The sequence below is a fragment of the Corvus cornix genome, chromosome 13 (genome assembly GCF_000738735.6).
Source record: "Corvus cornix cornix isolate S_Up_H32 chromosome 13, ASM73873v5, whole genome shotgun sequence".
Lineage (NCBI taxonomy): Eukaryota > Metazoa > Chordata > Aves > Passeriformes > Corvidae > Corvus > Corvus cornix.
Window position 1 is genome coordinate 14,368,396 of NC_046343.1, and position 23,175 is coordinate 14,391,570.

General features: G+C 46.5%; 1 protein-coding gene across 1 annotated transcript in view; it reads left to right on the forward strand.

Moving 5' to 3' along the window:
- The first annotated feature begins 439 nt into the window (after nt 1–439).
- The window catches only part of PFDN1 (prefoldin subunit 1), a 31,654-nt gene continuing 8,918 nt past the window's right edge, over nt 440–23,175 (forward strand). The window contains exons 1-3 of the mRNA XM_039559563.1: nt 440–544; nt 750–916; nt 16,018–16,102. Coding sequence (XP_039415497.1) covers nt 512–544; nt 750–916; nt 16,018–16,102 — 285 coding nt within the window. The 5' untranslated portion in view covers nt 440–511. The remainder of the gene's footprint in view (nt 545–749; nt 917–16,017; nt 16,103–23,175) is intronic.

Here is a 23,175-nt window from a genome sequence, read left to right on the forward strand (position 1 = left end):
CTCCCTCTCCGGGGTCTCCGGGCCTTCTCCCAACCCCGCGCGGCGCCGTCAGCCCGGGGACACCCAGGCGGGGCCGGCCCGACGGGGGTGGTCACGGCCCCACAACCCCACCGGCTGTAGCCGGCCCTGCGAGGGCACCGCAGGGCGCGGCCTGGCGTGAGGAGCCCCCAGGGCCGGTCGGTGCCGGTCCCACGGGAGCCCTCAGGGCCGGTCGGTGCCGGGGCCGTTCCCCACTCCGGTCGGTGCCGGGGTCGGTCCCACCGGAGCCCCCACTCCGGTCGGTGCCGGTCCACCGGAGCCCCCACTCCGGTCGGTGCCGGGGTCGGTGCCGGGGTCGGTCCCACCGGAGCCCCCACTCCGGTCGGTGCCGGGGTCGGTGCCGGGGTCGGTCCCACCGGACCCCCACTCCGGTCGGTGCCGGGACCGACCCGCGGCCCCCGCGCGTCCCGCCCGCGGGTGGGGCCCTCCCTGCTCCGCCCCGCCCCCCGCGCATGCGCCCTGCGCCGACAAGATGGCGGCGCCCGTGGACCTGGAGCTCAAGAAGGTACGAGACCCCCGCCCGTGTGTTTCTCTTCCATGTGTGCTCTCTCCTTGTGTCCCACCCTTCCACTGTATGTCCTGCCCCCTCCGTGTATCCCCACCTGTGTCCCCTTCCGTGTCCCGGAGTTGCCGGCCGGTCCCCTCGTGCCCGCAGCCCTGGGCCGGTTGTGCCCCCGCCGCCCCTCACCCCGGCGTTCTTCCCCGGCCAGGCCTTCACGGAGCTGCAGGCCAAGGTGATGGACACGCAGCAGAAGGTGAAACTGGCCGACCTGCAGATCGAGCAGCTCACCAAGACCAAGAAGCACGCGCACCTCACCGACACGGAGGTGATGATGCTGGTGGACGAGACCCGCATGTACGAGGGCGTGGGACGGATGTGAGTATCGGCCGGAGCGGGGGACACCCCAGCTCTGTGCGCCGGGAGAGGGGCCCCTCGATTCAGGAAGGACAGTGAGGGGCTGGAGCGTGTCCAGAGAAGGATAACGGAGCTGGGGAACGGGTCTGGGGCACAAAGACTGGCTGAAGGGGCTGTGGGCGCTCAGCCTGGAGAAAAGGAGGCTCGAGGGGGACCTTCTGCAACTCCCTGACTGGACAATGGAGCGAAGTGGTTGTCAGGCTCTTCTCCCAGGTAACAAGTGATGAGAGGACATAGTCATAAACTGCATCAGGGGAGGTTTAGGTTGGACATTAGGAAGAATTTCTTCACAGAAAGGGTGATTAAAGATTGGAAGGGGCTGCCCAGGGAGGTGGTGGAGTCACCATCCCTGGAGGTGTTTAAGGAAAGAGTAGTTGACAAGGTGCTGTTCGGTCATAGGTTGCACTCAGTGACCTCAGAGGTGTTTTACAACCTGATTGATTCTGTGATTCTGAGACCCCCAGCCTGAGTCTCTATGAAGCCTCCAGTCTGCTGCCCTGGGCAGGAGGCTCTCCCCTTCACAAAGAGCACACCAGCTTTTTCTCAGCAAATTCATTTGTTTCTTTTTTCTCATTGTCTTTCATTTTTAATTTCAGCAATCTGCCTGCGAATGCAGTGAGGCTTACTGGGTTTCAGCTCTTGGTGTTAGGCACTGGCTGCCTCGAAGAAGGGCTGTTACAAATTATATTGGCTTTGTGTGGTTTTGCTTGCTGGCTCAGCTCCTGGCCTCATTGCTCTCCTCTGGCACCTCTGGGGAGTTTGTAATTCCAGCTAGCAGAGCAGTGGCATTTGTGAGAAGGTCCTCACAGATCTGCCCAGCATCAGTCAGTTCCAATGTAGTTTATGTCCAACTCCTTGAAAACCCCCTGTGCATAGTTCCTGTGCTCAGGGCTTTACTGGCACAGATGTTCTACAGAAATGTCCTTTGCAGTGTCATGCCAGGGAATGGATCTAATGTCATTGTTTGGATTTTTTTCAAACCCTTGGAAGCGAGCATAAAGCTTGTATGGGTAGTCCCAGTGCACTCTTAAAGGTGTGCTTATGTGTGTTGGATGGCTGTCAAAAGAAACACCTTAAACCAGAGCTGAGGTGTTCTGATGGATTTCTGGAATGCACTTTGGTGGGATTTCAGCAGCCTCTGATAGAAGACCATATAAAGTGATCTTTGAGTAGAATGGTTTCAGCATATAAAGAGGTTTCAAATCTGAAACACGTGCTTGCTTGACAAATATCACATTAGATTTCTGTGTTTCTGGTTTGAGAAATAGGATTTTGTCTCATGTGAGTTGGGTAACAGTGATGACTGCTCAACTCGGGATGTGGTTTGTGAAATACTGGATCTGCTCTGACTGCTGCCAAAAGGGGTGATAGTATCGACCTCTTCCCCACCCTTTTACCCCACCTTCTTCGTGTCAAAGTGGGTGATCACAGGACTGAGCAGTGAGCCAGGTCAGACTGCAAGTGCCCTGATCCATGAGCCCACACAATTTCCAGACTGAGTTGTAGGAAGATGGCAGGACTGGGAAGCCAGGAATGGGGTGTACTTTGCCTTTTCCTGAGAGTTTTCAGGGGAGTTGTACCCAGGCTAATGGAGCTGTTCAGAGTGGCAGAGTTCCCTTCTTGGTTCCCACTAAATAAACTTTTCCAAGTAGGTGCCTTAAATGCTGAGTTTGGTGGGGATGCTGGTGACTGGTACCTCAAAAGGAGACAGATTCTGGTTTCTTGCAAGAGGCGACTGATTGACCTGGGCAGGCTGTAGGGGTAGCAAACACTCGTGTTTGGAGTAGTCATGAGATGTCTCAAAAGGCTTTTTTGTTCTGTTTGGGTTTGTCACAGAGCAGACAGATGAAGAGTAAAAGATAATTCTGGAGTCAACATGTTTTTCTAAAGCTTTTTTAAAACCCAAAAGTACAGAGTGCCTTTCTACTGGGGAAGTCCCTCGAGGTACTTAAGAAACATGAGTGTGTCGGTCTTTATCAATAATCCTGCCTGTGAATCAGATGTGGGGAGCAGATGTTATTTTGTCATGGTTTGAAGTGCATTGTTCTGCTTTTCTGCTTCTGCCTCCTCCTTAGGAGTAAGACACATGCCTTCTTGGTGCCCTAAACAATTTACCCTTCCTGTGTGCAGGGGCTGCGGGAGCCCCAGTCTTCTGGAGTCCTCTCTTCCTTACCTTTCCATGACCAGACAGGTGTGAGGCCTGGCTGGCAGCTCTGGCTCCTCAGGGATGGCAGAGGCGCCAGCAGGAAAATATTTGCATTGTGATATTGTTTAAAAGCTGAACTCTTCATGGTCTTTGTTGTATTAGTCGCTATGTAAATACAGATTAAGAAAGTGCTCTTCTTCTGAATGCTACTCATTCATGCTTTTTTTTCCCTTCGTTTTCCCTGCCTGAGCTTGACAGGGTATTTCTGTGAGCTCTGCCCGTCCTGGCTGTGGGGCTGAAGCTGCCTTGCCAATTGGCACTGATGCTCTTGGTGTGATCTTGTGTCACTTTCTAGTGCAGAGAGCTTGAACCAAGTACACGAGGAACTTCCTGGAGCCCACTCCAACCCCTAGCAGAGAATTTATAGCTGAAATTTGGGCTTTTAGCAAAGCAGGCCAAAGCAGAACTTAAAATCCACTTCAGCAGAACTTAAAATCCAAGGGCAGTCTGGCATCTGGAGACCAAAGGAGGTGGTCACTATGGTTCTTCTGGACACAGAAGCCATGTTCTATGAAGTGGACTAGCAGATGTCCTTCATGGACATGTGAGTTCGGCCACCATAGGCATATTTGTGATGTCTTAATTTCGTTTGCATAGTCCAGCATGCAAATAGTGGAGCTCTAAAGGGTTTCAGTTACCCAGGAAAGGTGGAGGTTTGTGTCACTGTTTACTCTGATTATCAGGGCTCTTCTGCTTGAATAACTAAATTCTTGAAGTAAGTTTTATGCTTCTATTCCTGTGCTTAACTTTTTTATTTAAATTTCCTTTTTTTCTTCTCTAACCCATCTAAGCTGCCACTTGGAATCTGGCCTCTGATAGGGTTTCTGTGTTCTTCCTCCAGCTTGGGTGGTTTGGGCTGTATGCAGTGGGCTAGCACGTACCCTTCTGTAGGACAAGATACTCCAGGTCTTCATGGAATTTGAAGGCTTGAGGAGCTGTGGTGACGTGCTGCATCCTGCCTGGCTGGGTACTTCCTTGTGCGCTACTTGGAAAGCAGTTTTGTGGTTTTTATTTTCTGAACAACTATCCTGAGTCTCCTTCCTTCCCAGAAGGCTTTCCCTCCACTGCTGATGAATGTGAAGGTTTTCATTTGTTGTTCCTTAACTTGTTTTTTTTTTGGTTGGTTTTTTTATTTTTTTTTGGGAAATACTGCAGTTTGTGTAACGTGCTCAGGCCTTACTGGGCTCCACATGTGGGGCTCAATTTACTCTTGCTAAAGCTATTTTTGGTTTGACACAAGAAATGTCAGTGCCACATAGTATGAGCTGATGAATTGCTGTGTACTGTACATATCCTTGAGGCTGGGATCTCATCTGGGTGGTGGCATCTTGCCAAATACATTTCAGTTCTGTTACTTCATACTCTTTTGAAAGGCCCGTTACGTAGCCTGAGACAGCTACCACTGTGCTGGACTTCTGCTTAAGCTATTTGTGAACTGATATCATCGTGTTGCTTTGAGAACTATGTTGAAAGTTAAAGCTTCAGAATTCTGTCTGAATATTTCAGACCTTTCCCTTTACATTCTTCTAGCCCATAACCTGGGCAAGATCATTATTTACAGAAGAAAAATGTCTAGCACTTGGCGTGGGGCACAGTGAGGAGAGTGCTGCAGTTTTTCGTGCTGTGCCAAAATAGACAGTCAGTTTTGGTTTGATATTGCTTTATCATCAATTTACTTGTACAGCAAATGGGAGAACACTAAAAGAGAAAATATAAGTGAGAATCAAGCAAATACTGTAGCACAAGTTTTGGCTCAAGATTTAATGCAAGTATATTATCACAGCTGTCCCTATAAAATGACTTTGTGCCATTACAGTATTTTATGGGACAGCTGTAATAATATGATTTTGAACTTTTAAATTTTTTTTTTAAGGAGTGGTTCAGATTTTTGGTGGCTGAACCATATGCAGGTGAAACCTGAGAGAGAATAAAATGTTCTTGATGATTCCTTGGATTTAAATGCATTCTTGCTTTTACTGTGGTTCTTGGTTTTGTTGGAAAATGAGGCATGGTCAGTCACAGTAAGCTCTTTCCTGAACCCCCAGAGGCAGCAGTCCCTGCTGCACATCACTCAGTACAGCTGCAGGAGCTGCATTTTCACTGTTTGTGTGTGTGAAGTGTTCGATTCTGCCAGCACAGAACACGGCAGCTGCCCTGTGCTTCCCGCTCACATGTCAAAAATTTCACAAAGAGCTGAAGGACACCCAAGGCTTAACCTTGATGGTTCTGTTACTAACTATAGGCTGGTGTGTGAAATCCGAGCGGCCTCTCCATGGCCCATCTCTGTGGGGAAGGCTTGGTGAGGGCTGGGTGCTGGAGCCTGGCTGCCGAGGAGCTGACAGGTGCCACATGAGTCCCAGGGACCAGCGTGTTGCTTGCAGCCTCTGGTCAATATGTGGTTTAGAGACTTGAAGTTCCTCCATGTAGCTATTGGAAAAGGGAGGACTTATTTCCTACAGTGTGTCTGGTGTGTGGAGAAGTTCAGTCAGGCACTAAGCTGTGAAGAAAACGAAATTTGGGTCCAGCTGCTTGACCACTGCTTCTGCTGCACATTGAACGAGCTGCTGGGAGCTGGTGCATGAGGAACCAAAGGCTGTGTGGGCAGAAGCCAAAAGGTTTTCCATCACACAGTTGGTTTTTATTGCAGGTTTTTCCTGATTTTGAGCTACTCACTTTTGTTGCAGCCTGAGCAATGATCTTCACGGTGTTGTTAGGTGTGAGTGGGGCTGTCAAAGTTTGCAAGATCTTTTTAGAGAGCTGTCATGGAATGCAAAAATGAGAATGATGCACGCAGGGGTGATGCAATAGTCGTCTGTGCTGCTGCCTGTGACTTGGTCTGTGAGGTAAGGGGCAGCAGTTGGTTGTCATCCCCTTCCTGGTTAATTAGGAGTGTGAGAGGAGCAGAGCTGATCCATGGACTTTGTGGTTACTGCTGGCAGTAGTGGGATACTGGGAATCTGGACTTCTGGATTTGGTTCCAGCTCAGAAAGGGAGCTTGTTCTCTTGGGCACAGGCTCCTTTTCCAACTTGACTTGATTTCCAAACACATTCCTTCCCTGCTGTCCTGCCCCCGCTTAGTTCTTGATCTTATTCCTGCTGCCCAGGGCTCATTTGTAATCTCCTGGATATCTTGGTCCAGTTATAGCTCTTCTGCCCTGCTGCTCTACATAATTTCTCCATGCAATACTGAAACGTCAGAGAAGAAAAGATTTCCATGGCTTGTGTGTAAGATGTCTATCTGCCCCATTCTAGGAAACAGCTGCATTCCTTTAAAGAATCAGCTTTAGACAAGAGAACTTGGATGTGTCTGAAAGTCAGTATTTGTGAAATGCATAAGCAGCAGAAACAAGGGTCTTACAATAAAAATAATAGCTAATTTAAAATAAAAATAGGTCTTTTACTTACCCCCAGTGGAAGTAAACCTGTTGGTTATAGTCCCCCACCTACTGTGTGGATGTTCTGATAGAAGATTAGCAATACAGCTTTTCCTCTTACTTGTCTCCCTTGCCTGGGGACATTTAACTCTTTAGGAACATTTTGCTATTGGGACTAGGACTATGACGTTCACACGAGTCTGTTCCATTCTCTTCTTTATCCCTAACTTTTTCCCTACCTGTTACCTAGACAACACAGAGGAAGGAGCTACCTGAGTAAACTTACCGGAGATGAAATCTAAACTGAGAAGAGTAAGGGTCAGAAGGGAGACTGAGTGCTCCTGCAGGCTGCCTTTGTTGCTAGAAGAGGGAGTTCGATGTGCTGTGAGCCACAGGCAATGTGCTGTCATGGAAATGCCAGAGCCTTCAGGAAGCCTGCACTCTCAGGGCAGCACTTGCAGGTTGGGCTCCTGTGGATTGAGGGCTGTAGTAAGACACCTTGGCTTTGTCCCTGCCTCTAGAGAGGGGGAAGCTGAGCTCTCTTGCAGATACAGCCCATCTCTGGCTCAGAGTTCTCTTTGGATATATGCTAGACAAGTATTAAATGTTCTGAGGAGCTTACACAGCTCCTGCTTTTGTGACTTGCTGTGCCAAATGACTTTGCAAAACCATTATGGAACACGACTGACTGATTTCTGACGTTCTCCAAGCACTTAAAATGTCACTCTGGTATTCTGAAACAGCAAGGAACTTCCATTTATTTTAATATTTAGTGGATTTAAAGTACTGTATTTTGAATCTTTTTCCCCACTTCCTGAAGGAAGTTTTGGAATCAAGGGTGAGAGTCCCTGGAGAAGCACTGAATGCTAGAGCACTTCTTTCAGAATACAGGGCTGTTTCTCTGGTTTAGCACAGAGGATGTGGCTTTCCTGCAGAAGAGAAGAATGGCCAGATCACTGGCCCAAAGAAGTACTGGGAGAGTCCTTTTTGTATTCCTGTCTTGCTTGGAGATGCCCTTCCAGGTGTGGAGTCAGTGGATATGCAGCCAGCAGGGCAGGGTGTGACAAGGTATTCAGGGCCCACAGCGGTCAGATGGAGGTGCCCAGTCAGTCTCTGAGCTGGGATGTGAATGTCAGCACAAGATACAAATTTTATGTGGAGCAGCCTTAAAACAAATGAGAAATCTAAGTCTGAACATCATGGCCTTGTCACCTGTTCAAAGCCTGAAAGAAGGAGAGGCTCGTTCATGATCCCTGCATTAAAACACTGAATTAAATATGAGGAAACCAATCCCATGGCATGAGAACTCCATTTTACACAAGTTTAATTTGGAGATGCAAGAACCAAAGTGCTGCATCAAATCTTGAACCAAATGCAAGACAACATCTGTCTTGAATTCTTACTTTGTTTCCTCCAAAACTATTTGCTGGATTAACAGAATGTTTCAGCCAATTTAGGGAAAAAAAAAATCAGGCTTTCTGAGAAGAAACAATTTTCAAAAACAACATCCAGCCTTTTTTGGTCCACAGATGCTGATTCTAAAAGGTTTGTTCTTGCTGATTAGGACACAGCAGTGTGGTTGTTTTAGTGCTAGCTAATTTAACCCCAGAGTCCAGAAATATCTGTCTATTAGTGTTATGCTTGAATTCTTTCGACTGTGTAATCTTTTCGTCCACTGCTGTGATGTTTTCTGTAGTGCTTTGATGCTTTGTTGTAGCAGGATTTGGGATGTGCAGAAGCCAAGACTGGTGTTTATCCACAAGCTGAGTCTTCTTCCTCACTTTGCATTTCAAAGGTTTCCTCCTGGGAAAGGCAAAAAGCTTTTTCCTTTTTTTCTTTTCGCCTCTTGCAACTGTGGATGGATTTGCTTCTCAAAAAAGATGGATCCTGATTTTTTTAGTTTTCCTGTACAGGTTCTTAGGGAAGGTCTGCTGTTGAGAAGGGCATAAGTTTGCCTGTCAGAGTATAGCAGTATCTTCATGTCACTTCATTTGCTACTGCAAAGTTCACCTTTCTGATCACAGAATATTTATCAATAAGAATAAAAAATTAAAATAGAAATGTCTTTAGGATTGATTTACCAGAGTGCTTACACCAGCGTTTGCCTGTTTATGTTTTCCTTGGTGCATATTCATGTGGTGGTATAGTTTTAGTTCTTTTTTTTTGGTTAAGCATTCTTTCATGGGAATTTGTGGGGAATTCTTAAAAATAGAGCAGATTTTAGAAATGGATCTTGACTTCCTATTATTGGAAAAATTGCTTCTGTTTTCTGCTTCTTGCAATTTTCAAATCTGGTACAGCCCAGACTGCAAAAAATCTATTTGAGGTGCATGTGTTGGTTGGCATGTTGTAGTCATCTGAGTTCCCTCGGCTTAAAAAAGCCACAGCTCATCATTGCTACATACTAACAAATTATACGAAAACAAAATTAGAAGACAAAACCACTAAATCAGGAATATAGGGAGGAAGACCTACTCGTGGAGATTTCAATTGCACGAACTGCAGTTGTTCTTGCAGTGTTTTCCCACATGGATTTAATCTCAAATGTTATGAATTCCTGTATGATAGAGAGGAGGCATTTGCTTGCTTTTTTTTTTTTTTTAAATTCCATTTATGTCGATTGAGCCTTCAAAAAGAATTTATGATGCTCATTAAAAGCAGACCACAGTACTATTTTATTATTTTGGGTCGTGCTATATTTAATACACACTTAGAGGTATATTCCTGATTTCTTTTTTTAAAGAACCAAACACGAACAATGGTATAAATCTACCATCTAGTTAAGTGTCTGGCAATGCAGAAACTGCTGTTTGCAATCTGTGTTACTATCTTGGCTTGAGGTAATGTAATATGCTGTAGCTGTTGAGAGATGCCCCCCAAAAAAGTGAAAGCTCAATGTAAACACGGCCTGAAGTGCAGCCCAGGCCCCTCTGCAGGGCTGGACGCGTTGGGCCAGCCCGTGCCAAGGTCTGAGGAAGCAAACGGCGTGGAATTCTTTGTTCAATTCCTTTAGCTCCTTAGAGTAAATAGGTTTATGGCTTACAAACGTTCATCTGAGTAAAAGTTACCCTTGTTGGGGCCTACGTAAGACAGGGTTTGGCCGGAGTCCAGCGCCGCTAATCCCAGTCTCTGCGTGCTCCGGTGTGCCAGGCTGGCTTTGCACAGGTTGCGCTGCCCTCTGGGGATGTCTCCTGCCCAACCAGCTCCTGGTGCTCATCCACCCCTCCGAGGGTAGCAGTAAAATGACACGTGAACTATGAACTGCTGCTCCTTGGAATGTATTCATGTATAATCCTCCCAACATAAGCTGCGGGATTTGTTTTGCTTTAAGGTATGCGGGGGGGAATAGTTAGGGTCAGCTATATCGAGGTGACCCGGTGAGATGACTGGCCACTAAAATAAATGCAAACATAGGAAAAGTTTCAACTCATCTGTTCAAACTCCATCTGCTCTGAATCAGCTCTAGTTAAGGCATATGATCTGTTGATTGGAAATTCAAAATCAGGCTGAAAAAATGTGAAACCCTTAGACATGAAGGGTGGCAGCACAAGCTATAATTAGTGATGATTTTTCTTTTTTTTTTAATATTGTTTCCTTGTCTTGTTTGGAACTGGGTAATTCATCTAGGGTGACTAAAACTGGAATTTGGAGGGGTATAAGCTGTGCTTGGTGTGAGATGCATAGAGAATCATTTACAGAAGCACCAGCAAATCCTGGGAGAGTAGATTGGGACTACTGGGTGCTGGCAATTCTGCACAGCTGGCTCTGGTTCAATCAAGCTAGATTGCTTGGGATCAGCTCCTTGGAAGCCTTTCTTCCATTGGCTTTGAACAGTACTTAAAATGCAGTAATCTCCTACTGAGTCTGCTCAAAGCTTGAGCAGCAGTGCAAGTTCAGAATTAAAAAGCATCTTTAAATAGATAAGGGCATGACTGGTTTTAGCCAAACTTTTCTCACGGAGTGGTCTAATGCAAGCACTTGGTTTCAAGGAGCAGGACATTCCGTGTAAACACTGCTGTGATATACCACAGCATGTTAGGTTGTTTAGAAATACAGTAAACATGTTAAAATAATGTTACGGCTTTGGGCAAAGTTGGTTGTTTTCTTTTCAGTTTTTGTAGAGAGTTTCCCAAATGGAATGAGAACCATGTAGCTGAAGTTACAGTGACTCTTTGTGTGAGCTGGGAGCCAGGTGAATGGACTTACAAATCTGTCATTCATCATTATTCTGGCAAAATAACACTGGACATATGTACCTGTAAAATTGTCTCTCTCTGGAATTAGGCAGAGAGCTGTATACCCATCTTGGCAGGGAAAAAGCTGAGGCTTCCCCTGCTACCCTGTGCCAAATCTTGCAGAGCCAAGTAGGAAGAGCTTCTTTGCAGGGTGGCTATGAGAGGGTCCTGTGGCCTGTTGTGGGGCTCCTTCCCTCCTGGTTTTAATGCTTGAACACAAGCAGCCTCTTGCACAGGCAAGCCGGGCATAAGAAACACTGGGACCGTGTTTCCTAACTCCAAGGGCAGAAGAGAGGCTGCTCATGCCCAGGACAGCTGCCTGCCATGGAAAGCTCCAGCTGTAAAGGCTGAAGTTTGTTGCAGTTGCAAGTAATTGAAAGTAGGGATTCTTCATGGAAAACCTGAACTATGAGCATCACTGTGACTCCACCTTTAATAGCTTTAATGACTTGTATGTCATAATGAAGAGTGGCGTGTGCTGAACAAACATCTCCATAACCTCATTCATTAAGAGGCGAATCTTTCAGTATCTAATATTATGTCTCAAAGTCAAGTAAACAGTACATTTTGGTGCAAACAGGCTGAGTTATGGAATTACTTACACTGGATGATCATTGCTTTGTGGGTGTGTATGTGTGACACAAAGGAGCAGACAGATGATGAAGTGGGCAGCACCTGCTGACCTGACAAGAGTCTGAAGGCCGTTTGGGCCAGAGCATCAGGGAGTGCAATATAAACACTGATCAAATGAAAATTATAATAGAACAGTAGAATTGTGAAGGGCTAAGAGATCCCTTCAGAAGAAACAAGCAATGAGCCTCGGAGAGTGTATATAAACCACTTTCTCTGCCCTAGGGAAACAAAATTCCTGATGTGGAGCTAGCAAAGGGAGGAAAATAGAAACAAGTGGGACTATTTAGAGCGAGGTTTCTCTTTCAGTTCCCTTGTGCTCTATTTTTCCTCTTGTATTGCACTTGAGAACCAGCAGTCACCGGGAGGCTGAGCAAGTAGGTGCAGTCGATTGGCAACCAGTTGGCTCTGCTCCATGGAGCTGTTCTTGTTGGCAGCCCAGGTTTGGCTGAACACTGCTGTACTCAGGGACCCTTCTCCTCTGCAGCTTTCGTTTCTAATTTTCTTTGTTTTATTTTGAGTTTTCACCATTATCTATGGACACTGGAAAAATCATTAGCAAGTCCTGCTCTATTTTTACTAACCATTCCCTTTGAAATGGGTGGCCAGGTGAGATGGGGTAAACTTGTCCATTCTGACCCAGATATTTGTGGTGTTACTTTAACAACAGTGAAAAAGTTCCTGTGTGAAGAGGTGATTGTTAGTAAGCTTTATAATTGCCACTGTGGTGCTGAACATGTTTCTGAATCACTGTTTCATGTTTGATAGTGTAGGTGTCATGTTTGACAGGTCTATTAGTGTGTGCTGTGACGCTTCCCTGAGAGAAGGCAGAAACGGGTGAGCTCTCGTATCTGGGAAAAGACTTGTGTAGCTGCTTGTCTTCTGTGGATTAGCAGTACTTAAACTCCATCCCAGCTCAACACACAAACTCTGGGGGCTTGGAGCCTCCCATGGACTCCAGCAGAGTTGTGAAAGCAGCTCTTGGGTCAGTATTAGCTGTGTTGCCTGCTGGGCTCTGCACCACTGAGCAGAAAGGGGCTCCTCGGCTTGGTGACTCTCACCTGGGGCCAGCTCTCAGCTGGTGGTGAACCTCCAGGCACTGAATTAAGTTAGCGTGTTTGAAAGGCTTCACAAACTCACTCAGGGAAGAACTAAGTTGTCAGAATGTTCTGTGCTTCTTTCATGAGCTTGAAAATCTGTACATGAATAACTACATCTAACTGAAACCAGGCAGCAGAATGACACTGCCCTATTTCTCCATCTTGGTGAGGAAAAAAACTAAAAATCATCAAGTTGATGTATTACTTAGGGTAATTGGAAAAATGAAATTTAGATTAAATTTAAATTTGAGTTTATTACAAGTGCCCTGCAGCACTTCTTACATAATGAGCCGAGCAAACTTCTGCTTTTTCCAAGTGCTGCCATAAACCACATTATTTCCTTAGGTAAAAACTTTGGCCAAGATCTCCATAATCTCTGTACCCCAGACTAGACGCTAAAAAACTGATGAGTTTTTCGAGTCCTGCTTGTGTTGGAAAGTGAAGCCACAGATTTAAATAATTAACTGTGGATGTGGATTTATAGTTCAGCTTTCAAAGACCTGACCTTTGGCAGCTTCCAGGGCAGCACCTGTGCACTTGAGGCTGAGAGCTCCGTGGTCACGCGGCGGGGAACTCAAATGGGTGGCTTTAAGCAGCACTGGTGAAGACCTGCAGGATGCTGCTGGCCAAGGCAGGGACATCTGATCTGCTTCTGAGCAAGTTTGTGAACGGACACAGGTTCCAGCCCACTGTTTTATAGCAGGCAAATTCAGGGTGGTTGTATTTGTGCCCAGCTGCCCGCATAAGTCTCGTCAGTGCTAATTTCAGCCATCCAATTTTAATTTGCTGTCGCATGTCTGCCAGAGCATTGCAGGAGGGTGGGAGGGAGGATATTTTCCCTGATGACTGCTGTTGACATTTGCAGAATAAAAGTGAAGTCAGCCGGTTGTTTGTTGGAGGTTTTGGTGCCTGTAGCAGTTCCGAGCCAGCCGGGATCACCCAGTGCCTGTCACCCAGCAGGGACCTTCCCAGCTGCAGCATGGGGAAAATTGCTCAAACTGTGTTGGTGTTGAACTTTGTTTTTGAGACCAGGGACGTCAGGGAAACCAAAATGATCAATCTTCCTGTACAATTTGGGGAAGCAAATGAGAAGGGATTGTATTCTTCTTTGCTGCCCCCACAAAAAAAGGAAATAATTCAGGAAACGTTCACATACACAGGCAGGCTCAGGGAAGCAGTGACGTAGGAAGGGACTGATGGCTTTGTGTACAGAAGGCATCTTGCAGCTTTGGTTTTCACTAATGGCAGCTACTGCAGAAGCAAGGCAAAATTTGAGTCTACAGGGGGTGTGTGTGAAAGCTGATGTTTTTATTCTGGTTTTGTAGGCCTGAGGTAAGAGCATCACAATGATGTGTTTGCTGGTGGTCCTGAAAAGTACCTCTTCTCTGGCTGGATCCAGGCTCTGTATCTAAAAGCAATGAAAATAACTTCTCTTTCCTAGAAGGGTGGTGTTGAACTTAATTTTCACAAAATCACCTGTGTTGTTATTTCAGCAGTCTGGTGTATGGCAGGACCCCGAGCCATCACCACTGCGTGCAGGTCAATGGTGGGGACACCTCCCAAGGGGAGGGGGGGGATTGAGGGGACAAAGAGAGTCTGAGTGAGCTGTGTTGGTAAGAACAGGAGCAGATAGAGAACAAAGATGATGCCAGCATAAGCATGAGCCAAGAGTGGGAAAAAATGAGAGAGATTTGAGAAAATTGCAACATGAAAGATGTAGCGGAAGTTCCTGTGGAGAAGAGGAGGTGAAGCGGAACAGGGAAAGAAGTGGGAGGAGGAGGAGGTGGCGCTTCTATGTGCAGTTAATAGCAGCCCCAAAGAGAGTTTTAATTGGAAACCTATTATAATTACCCACGGTTTTCCTCCCATGCGTTTCAGGAATGCGTGTGGCAGGTAGTGTTCCTTTTGGCTGGGTTTCTGATGCAGAGGGCACTGGGTTTCCAGCCAAGTGGCAGATCCGTGTTTGTGTTTACCAGGCTCTGAGCAAACGCGTTAATAATGTCATTTGTCGTGGGAGATGACTCCGCAAACTGAATTCAGGTTTTTCTGTAGCAGACGGGGAATGCACTCTTATTCTGCCCTGTCTAAAGCTGCTCATTTTAACTGTTGAAGTATGAGCTGTTGTCACCTGGCAGGAAGACATTGACCCTAGTTGGTGCTAGAGGAGACCTTGAACTCATTGGTATGACCCACGGAGGCTCCTTCTAAATCCCCTGGGGGACTTTCTAAGTAGGGAAGGGGGTGAATCTGCAGCTTGTACATTCTTAATGTCTGGAAGGATGAAAAACAGCCATGCAGGGTTCCTAAAATTTGTTTGAACTTAGTTGTCCTTTACCTCTTTGTGGGATGCCAGTGCCACGTGCTGGAGAGCTGCTTTGAATGCTGGTGCTCCTTCAGAGGCTTCTCTGAGCGAGGCAGGCACCTTTCTGCTTGTTGGCAAGCAGGACTCAGATGTTATGGATGCATCTTTCAGATCCCTTTGGCAATTGAAAAGAGAACAAGTGGAAACCAATGGCCACAATTTCAGTTAAAAGCAGCCACTTCCCACTCCACAGAAAAACCCTTTGGATGGTGAAAGTGTAGAAATTTGGAGGTCAGTGAGGGGTTGGGTTAAAGCCAAGGCTTGAGAAGTGGGAGCTGTGAAAATTCCATAGCTTCTGCTGGAGCACTGTCTCTGTTTTGTCAAATCACAGAAGGGTGTGGGTTCTTCACAGACCATCCGGTTCCACCTCCTGCCATGGCAGGGACACCTTCCACTAGCCCAGGTTGCTCCAAGCCATGTCCAACCTGCCCTTGGACAATTCCAGGGATGGGGCAGCCACAGCTTCTCTGGGCACCCTGTGCCAGGGCCTCCCCACCCTCAGTGTAAAACATTTCTTCTCTGTGTCCAACTGAACCGTGGCCTGTTGCACTTTAAAACTGTTGTCCCTTGCCTGTCACGACAGATCCTGGTAATATCTCTCTCTCTGTCTTTCATATAAGCCCCTTTTATACATTGAAGAGCTGCAGTAAAGTCTCCCTGGAGCCTGTTCTTCTCCAGGGCGTACAACCCCAACTCGCTCAGCCTTTCCCTGTGGAAAGCTTCGGTTTTATTGTGCGGGTTTGTTTACCTTGCGAGCACTAAACCCTTAATAAACAGCTCTTACCCGTCAAGAATCTTCCTTGACTACATGCCATCAACTGATTTAAATCCCTTTGAAGGGAAGGTGCTGACAGACTCCCCTTGCTGGCTGTGTGCCAGAACTGCTTCCAGATCATTCAAGGACGCTGAATGATAAAGGGAGATCTCTGTGTGTCCATGTTCATCCTCCCAGAGCATAGGTGAGGCTGGTGAGCCTTTGGGACCAGCCTGGTGGGCTCTGGAAGCTGTCAGAGCAATTTCTGCCATCTCTGTCCAGAGCATGGGAGTGAGGATGAGCACTTAGCAGAAGTGGCTCTGGTTTAACTTGGTGTGCAGCTGGGGAACACTGATATAAAAAGCATCCAAAGTTTTCTGTCTCTTCTTTTTCACTTGTAGGTTTATTCTTCAGCCTAAAGGAGTGATTCATAATCAGCTCTTAGAAAAACAGAGAATAGCCGAAGAGAAAATTAAGGAGTTAGAGGTAAGTTTTTGGCAAGTGATGATGATGAAAGTAGAACATTAAAGGTCAACAAGATGCTGTTTGCTACATCTCTTGTTTTTATCTGGTACTTTTCATGCTGAAGGATTGTAACTAGATGAAACAGCCTGTTACAAGTAACCTACAAGTAACTCAAAGCACTTGGTTCCTTTCCTAGCTCTACAAACCAGTAGGGATTGATTGTTCGCTCTGTGCCCTGGTATGAAAACTGGGAGTGAGGGATTCAGATGAGATTGGTAAGAGCAAGGTCTAAAACAAGCAAAAGGATGTTTGTGTGGTTATTTGCAGCAGATAAGTGATGTAAAACTTTGCCAGTGCTTTGGGTATTTAAAGGTTACACTGGCTCAGAACAATTGCACAAATTCATGGAAGAGAAATCCATCGAGAATTACCAAATATGTAGAAATGGCATCCTGCTCAGGAAGTTCCTGAGCTAAAAATGTCTGGAGGGTGGGAAAGTATGAGGAGGAAGTACCGTATAGGCCTGCCTTGTCCTTACACTCTGCCCTAAGCATCTGCTTGGGGCTGCTGTTGAAGAGCCGATCTGTGGGGAGATGGGACTTTGTTTTGACAATGTGGTCAGAGCACTTCTGTGTTCTTGTGTTTATCTGGTTGGAGTATTCAAGGCAGAGAAGGATATCTAGGAAATAAAAAATAGTGTCTGCGCAAGTCGCAGTGTTCAAACAGGCTATCTAGTGAATCTTGACTATCTTCTTGTGGCTGCGTGTACAGCTTACAGTTCTTCTGAGAAGAAGTGCAAAATGTACTTTTCCAAGGCTGTTAGTGTGGTTTTTTTATAATGCTCCTAAAATATCATTAATAAAAACCCCTGTTTCTTGGTCTTTGGGGAATGACAGAGAAAGCAAAGACCAAGTTGTGTCACGCTGCTTTTCCCATCTGTTATTGTTTTGGAGAAAGTGATGTGGAGACCAAATAAGTAGGGACAAGCAGGAATAGGAAGTCTGTGTTCAAACCCACTCAGATCTGTGCAGTTCTGTCTCTGTTATCTCCTACTTACACTAAAGCAGAAGCTGAGTCTGGATTTTTTTTTTAATCCCTTCTTAAAACTCATCCTGCCTGAGGAGCTGTGGAGCAAGCCCATCCCCAGATGTTGTGTTGCTTGGAGCGTTGTCTGTGCCAGACACTAAGGGGGTTTGTGTTTCTGCCCACGAGAACTCTTTCTGCACAGGTCAACAAGAGCTCTGTGGACAGGCTGTGTATCTAAGGGGGTGTGCAGGCAAGGCACAGTCATTTTTATGGTTATGTGATAAAAGCAGTTGTATCCTTGCTCCTTTGGAGCCATCCCAGATGCCAGTGGCTTTGTGCAAAGACAGCCCTGCAACTGGGGTTGGAGGACTTCATGGCAGCACCTCTGGCTTTGGAAGCAGGTGGAATGTGGCTGGCAGCACCTCTGGCTTTGGAAGCAGGTGGAATGTGGCTGGCAGCCTGTTTATAAACTGCCCCTGGGGTCCCTCCCTGCCAGCTCCAGCAGGCTGTGGTCAGCTTCTTGGCTACTGTGCCCTTCAGCTGTGCCATCTGGGTTTCTTCCTGTTCCTGGTGGGGAATTATCTTACCTCCTGAACTTCCCGGTCGCTGAGTTCAGCAGAATGGATGGAATTTCCCACAAATTATAACCTCTGTTGTTCTTGCACAAAGCCTCAGAACTGGCTGCTTCACAAAAGTGTTTTTCTGCTTCGTAGCTCCCTGTTGCTGAATCTCTGGTTATGGTCATTGAGTTGAAGTTTCCAGCAATAGCGACTGTCTCAAAAGGTGGTTGGAGTAGACAGGTGGTTCCCAGATGGGCTGGTTTTTCTTTTTAATCATGAATAGTAGGGCTCAGATTGCCAACACATTCAAAAGTTTGTTTTAAGTGAACATTCAAGTCCATCTTTTAACTGATCTCCTTCCAGTTGGCTGTGGCAGTTTTTTGAAGAGGGTTTTCCTTAGGCCTGGGATTCCCCATGGAAGAGGACAAGCACTTTAGCTGACAACTGAGATTTCAGGGGAAATACCTGAGTCCAATTCAGAGAGCACTTATCACAGGAGCAGGGGATTTTGCTGTCCTGAAAACAAGTTGTGACCGAAGCAGGAAAGAATGTGAAACTTTGTGACCTTGTGCTTCCACTGCTTCGTTGTAAAATAAATATCAAACCAAGAAAGGTTAAACATCCCTCCATTCATTATTAAAACTGGAAGGGTTTTAAAGCTTAGGTTTATATTTTACATTGTTAACTACCTTATGACTTACTCACATTTCTCACTTTGCACAGCTGAATCAGGCTGGTCAGAGCAATCCCCCAGTACCCTATGGTGTGGCTGATCTCATAACACATGTAGCTGAGCTTGAGGCAATTGTGCTTTGCTATGATGACATTATTGCCAAGGGTTGTGAAATGTGTATTTTTTGATACATGCCTGAATCTGAGAAAGGCTCTCCCCTCTACCTTGGTGCTGTTTGCAGAGGAGCACAGCGCAGAGGGCTGGGTTCACTGCTGAGCTTTTCTGGAAGTCCATCCAGCTGTGTAGCAAGGAGATCTCCAGCTGCCTGTTCCTGAAAATCTGGCTTTAACTTGCTCCAGAGGTGTGAGCTGGTTTTGCTGACATTCACAGCTGCCAGTGAACTTTGAAAACCCTGAGGAGTTTTGTGCCTTTTCTCCCTCTGACACTCTCCACTGCAGTATGTGACTGTAGTCATTCCCTTTCCCTCGCTTCCCTCGCATGCGTGTCTCCACTGTTGAAGCAGTGCATTGTATTTTTCAAGGCAGCATCACAAAATTGATGGGATGCTGCTGGTTTGGGCCTCCTTGCTGCTCACCACATGACAAAGCAGCAAGGACAGCCAGGGCTGTCCTTGTAAACGGCTGGGAAAATGAGGCTCATCTGGAACAGGCATTATGCTTGGTGAGAGGAACTCTGTTCTGAAACACCAAGGGGTCTGGGTGTGCATGAGGGGGCAGTTAGTTATTCTGCAGAAGTTATCTGAAGAAAACCAAAGGTAGTTTTACCCTGCTTGTTAAAGCTGTGTATGGCCGTGAATATATCTAAATATATATATTGAATCATAGAATGGTTTGGCTTGGAAGGGGCCTTAAAGATCATCTCATTCCACCCCCCTGGCTTGGGTAGGGACACCTTCCACTAGACCAGGTTGCTCCAGGTACGGGGGCAGCTACAGCTTCTCTGGGCAGCCTGTGCCAGGGCCTCATCATCCTCGTGGTAAAGAATTTCTTTCTAATTTCCCATGTAAATTTCTCCTCTTTCAATTTGAACCCATTGTTCCTTGTCCTGTCACTCCAGTTGCTGGTGAAGAGTATCTCTCTGGCTTCCCTTCAGGTCCTGGAAGGTGCTATGAGGTTTCCACACAACCTTCTCGTCTCCAGGCTGAACAGCCCCACTGTTCTCAGCCTGTCAACTTCATACACACCTGTGTGGCATTCTGAACTTCACAACTTCTATCTAATCCTTTGGAATCCAAACAGACTGCCCAGGCTTGCTGGCACAATAGCTGTGCCTGCTGACAGGCTGTGCCAACAGGGCTTACCCAAACCTCCAGAGATTGGTGCCATGTGCTTCCTCACACACTGGCATGGGACACGTCCTGCTTAGCAGGAGCCATTGGATTTTTCCAGTCCTGATACTATCAAATTCTTGTTGTGTTTCACGGTGCAAGGGGTATGTGTTAAATCTATTTTGAAAGCATTCTAAAGGGATGAGCACAGACTCTTTTTAGCTCAGCAATGTTTGTGCAGTATTAGGAGAAAAACCAAGTAATGTTTTTCTTCCCTTGTTTTTAAGGAAACATGATATGTGAGGGGTGGAACAATGCTTTGTTTCAGGAAATGTTATCCGTTTCCATTGTAGGGCTAGATGGATTCTGTTTTTAAATGTGGCATTTTAAAAAGAACAAACTCTATGATGTTATAAAGACATGGAAAATTGATTCTTCGTTAGGGGTGGAGAAAGTGATTATCACTGTGTGCTTTCTCTGATAATATCTGATAGTCCCCTTCTCTCCTGCTATATTCAGCTTGTTTAGTTGTCAGGCGTTGTCAGACTAAATTGCTAAAAATAACAAATAAGGGGGAGGCTCTGCTGGGCAGCTCCGTCTGCTGTGTGCCACTGAATTTAGCTCCTTCGGGAAAAGGGCAAAAGCAACCTGCAGCTTTCTGGTTGAATTGGATTTTGGTTTTAAACTCTGACCACAACATAGCTGTGTGCTTGTTTCCCAGGCAGTTCTTTCACATGCCTGTGGGAGACTGAAAGTTTACTGCTGCAGAGATAAAGGGTTGGTTGGTTTTTTCTCTGGCTGCCCGGAGTAGAAAATATAATCAAGACAGCTGTACCTAAAGGCTTGATTTCTAATTCAGAAATCCTTCATGCGATCCCTAAATTGGATTGGATTGGATTGGATTGGATCCATGTCCAATTTCCCTATCCCACACAGAAAATATCTTTGCTCTCCTTCCTGGTGGGGGAAGGAACACTGTGCTCTCAAACACCGCTGTGCTCCATGTTCAAAGCCTCAGGTGATGTTTGTGAAGTGACAAATTTCGTGAAGTTACGAAGTGACTGCACTGAAATGCTTCAAGGTGACCACCGACTTCTTCCCCAGTGTTGCCTGAGCACAATCTTGCTCGTGCTGCGGCTTCCATTTCTCTCATCTTTTTCTGGGAGCTTTAAAATGGCTTTGCTGCAGCCCTGAGGCGCAGTGGTGGTGCCCCTGCCGTGATGAGTCGGCTCTGACACTTGCCACAACAGTGTTTTCTTCCCCTGTGGGAACAAAGATTTCTGCAGGTGAGGTGTGGCTGGGGAGAAGCGCTGAAGCCTGGGGCAGGTATGGCTGGGATGGACCTGCTCGGTGTGGCCTCGGCCTCCGACGTGCTCCGGTGGCAGCTCTCCTTCATTTTGTACTGAAACCCTCAGCATGGAGGCCAATTCTGTGGGTGGCTTTAACGATGTGAAAACAAGCCTCTTGAGATTTGTGGTGCTCTTTGCAGACCACGAAGCGTCCATCAGAAGGTAGCAATTGTTAAGCTGTTCCCAAGTTAGACCAATTTCTTCCAGGGATTTACAGCACAGAAGTTCTCATCGCATGGTTTGCTTGGGGTAGGCCAGTGCCCAGGAATGTGTGCTGGGCTCTTTAACTAAACAGGGGGAAATAAGGAATGCTCCTGTTTGCTTTGGAGAGGGGAAGCCTCAAGAATAACCCTCTGTGCATTAACCTGGAGCAGATTCTACTTTGGATGAGGGTGCTGTTCCCTCATTCCATTGCTGGCATGTGCGCACGTACCGGGGGCAGGATTTTAAACACACCTTGTCACTGAAGTTGCCCCTTGTTTCCCCGTGTGTGCATAGGCAAGGTCAGTCCCTCTGCTTGCTGTAGAGGGAGGCAGGACACCTAACGTGGGGACAGGTGGAGTATGGAAGTAAATTTACCGTGTAGGATTAGTATTTGGGCTTGCATGGATGTTTTAGGAGGAAGCTATGGGATCTCCACAAATAATGGATGTTAGCATGAAGATGAGCTGCAGAGCCTCATCAGACCCTCGGTGGGGACCAGGCCAGGCAATACCCAGCATCTTGCATGGCTTTGTGTGCCTGAGGCAGCTGTGGGTGTCTGGGCAGGTCCTTCTGGACACAGACATTTTGGACTTGGTGGCGTTCCTGGGAAATGTGTTTCATCTTGACTCTCTTGGCTGGTGTCATCCCGTGTCTGAGTCTGTGCCCTCACTGAGGGTTGCTGCTGTGTTTCAGGCTGCAAAGCTGGAGGCTTAGCTTGCTTTTTGAGGGCATGGGTGGTCCAGCTGCCTGCCTGTCAGCTGCAGAGCATCCACAGGCACTCCCGTGGGAGAGCAGAGTGCAGCCTGCATGGGCAGAGCTGTTACCAACGGTCTTCCCTCCATGAGAGCCTTGTTTTGAAGAAGGGAGTAGCCAAAGCTCATTTTTTTTCCCCCTATAGGTCTGGCTGTCTTACAGAGAGGAGAATCTGTGTTCTCATTCCTGATTTTTGAAATGAAAGATACTTTGAGCAATTAGAAAAATAGGCTTTAAAATGACAAAATTTTGAGGAGGTTGAGAGTGTAATGGTCACGGAGCTAACGCTATCAGCACAAAATCCTGCTTTGTGGAGAGGCCTCCTGACACTGGACTGGGGCCACACAATTTAAGGTAAATACTGGAGGAATTGGGGCATAGCTAATGCTGCTCTAATTCTTTCTGTTCCCTAAACCGACTCTGCTGATGGTTACAGGAAGAACAGGCCTTCACAGCTGTGAGGAATCATTCACTTCACTTGCTTTTTAATGTTTAAAGCCTCAAGGTCTGTCCTGTTTGTCAAAAATGTGGGTGGCAAAAGGATTGTGTTCTTACAGCTGAACTTCATGGGTGTTTCTCTGTTATGTGACTGTCACCTTTCATTGCAGACAGATGGAAATCAGCTGTGTGCAGCTAGCACCTTGCAGCTTTTAAAGGCAACAAGTGCTCCTCAGTATCTGCAGGGAAGGAGGTGGATCTGTTTAAAAGCTGGCTCTTAGTCCTGTGTTAGATTTGTTAGATAAAGATCAAATAACAGTATGTTCTGCTTTGAAAATTGTGTAAGAAGCTTGTCATGTGTTAAATAGTGCACAAGTCACTGGTTGCAAAACATGATGTTGGAATCTTAGAGGCACAGGGAGAAGAAATTCTCACATTTCGAAGGGGAAAGGGGATTCCCAGCTCTCTGGAGGGGTCATCCACCACCTTAGGCCTGGGATGGCTTATAAAAACTGGTGTCTCACCACATTTTTGTGAAGAATGCTTGTGGAATGACGTGTATTTATATCATCACATGTGTATGGGTATGGAGTGGCAAGGCTGGATCTCTCATTTGGAGCAATCATTCACTGCAACAAGTCTTCAAACTCGCAGGTTTTTGCAAGCAGTTGTTTAATTAGTAATTCTTTGTTAGTCTTCCCTGTACTGCAGACTGCAAAGTAAGCACACAAACCAGCTGAGAGGGCAAAGGCTTTATGAAGGAAGAACTGGAATTTGATGACTTAGCTTTCACTGTTCCTACC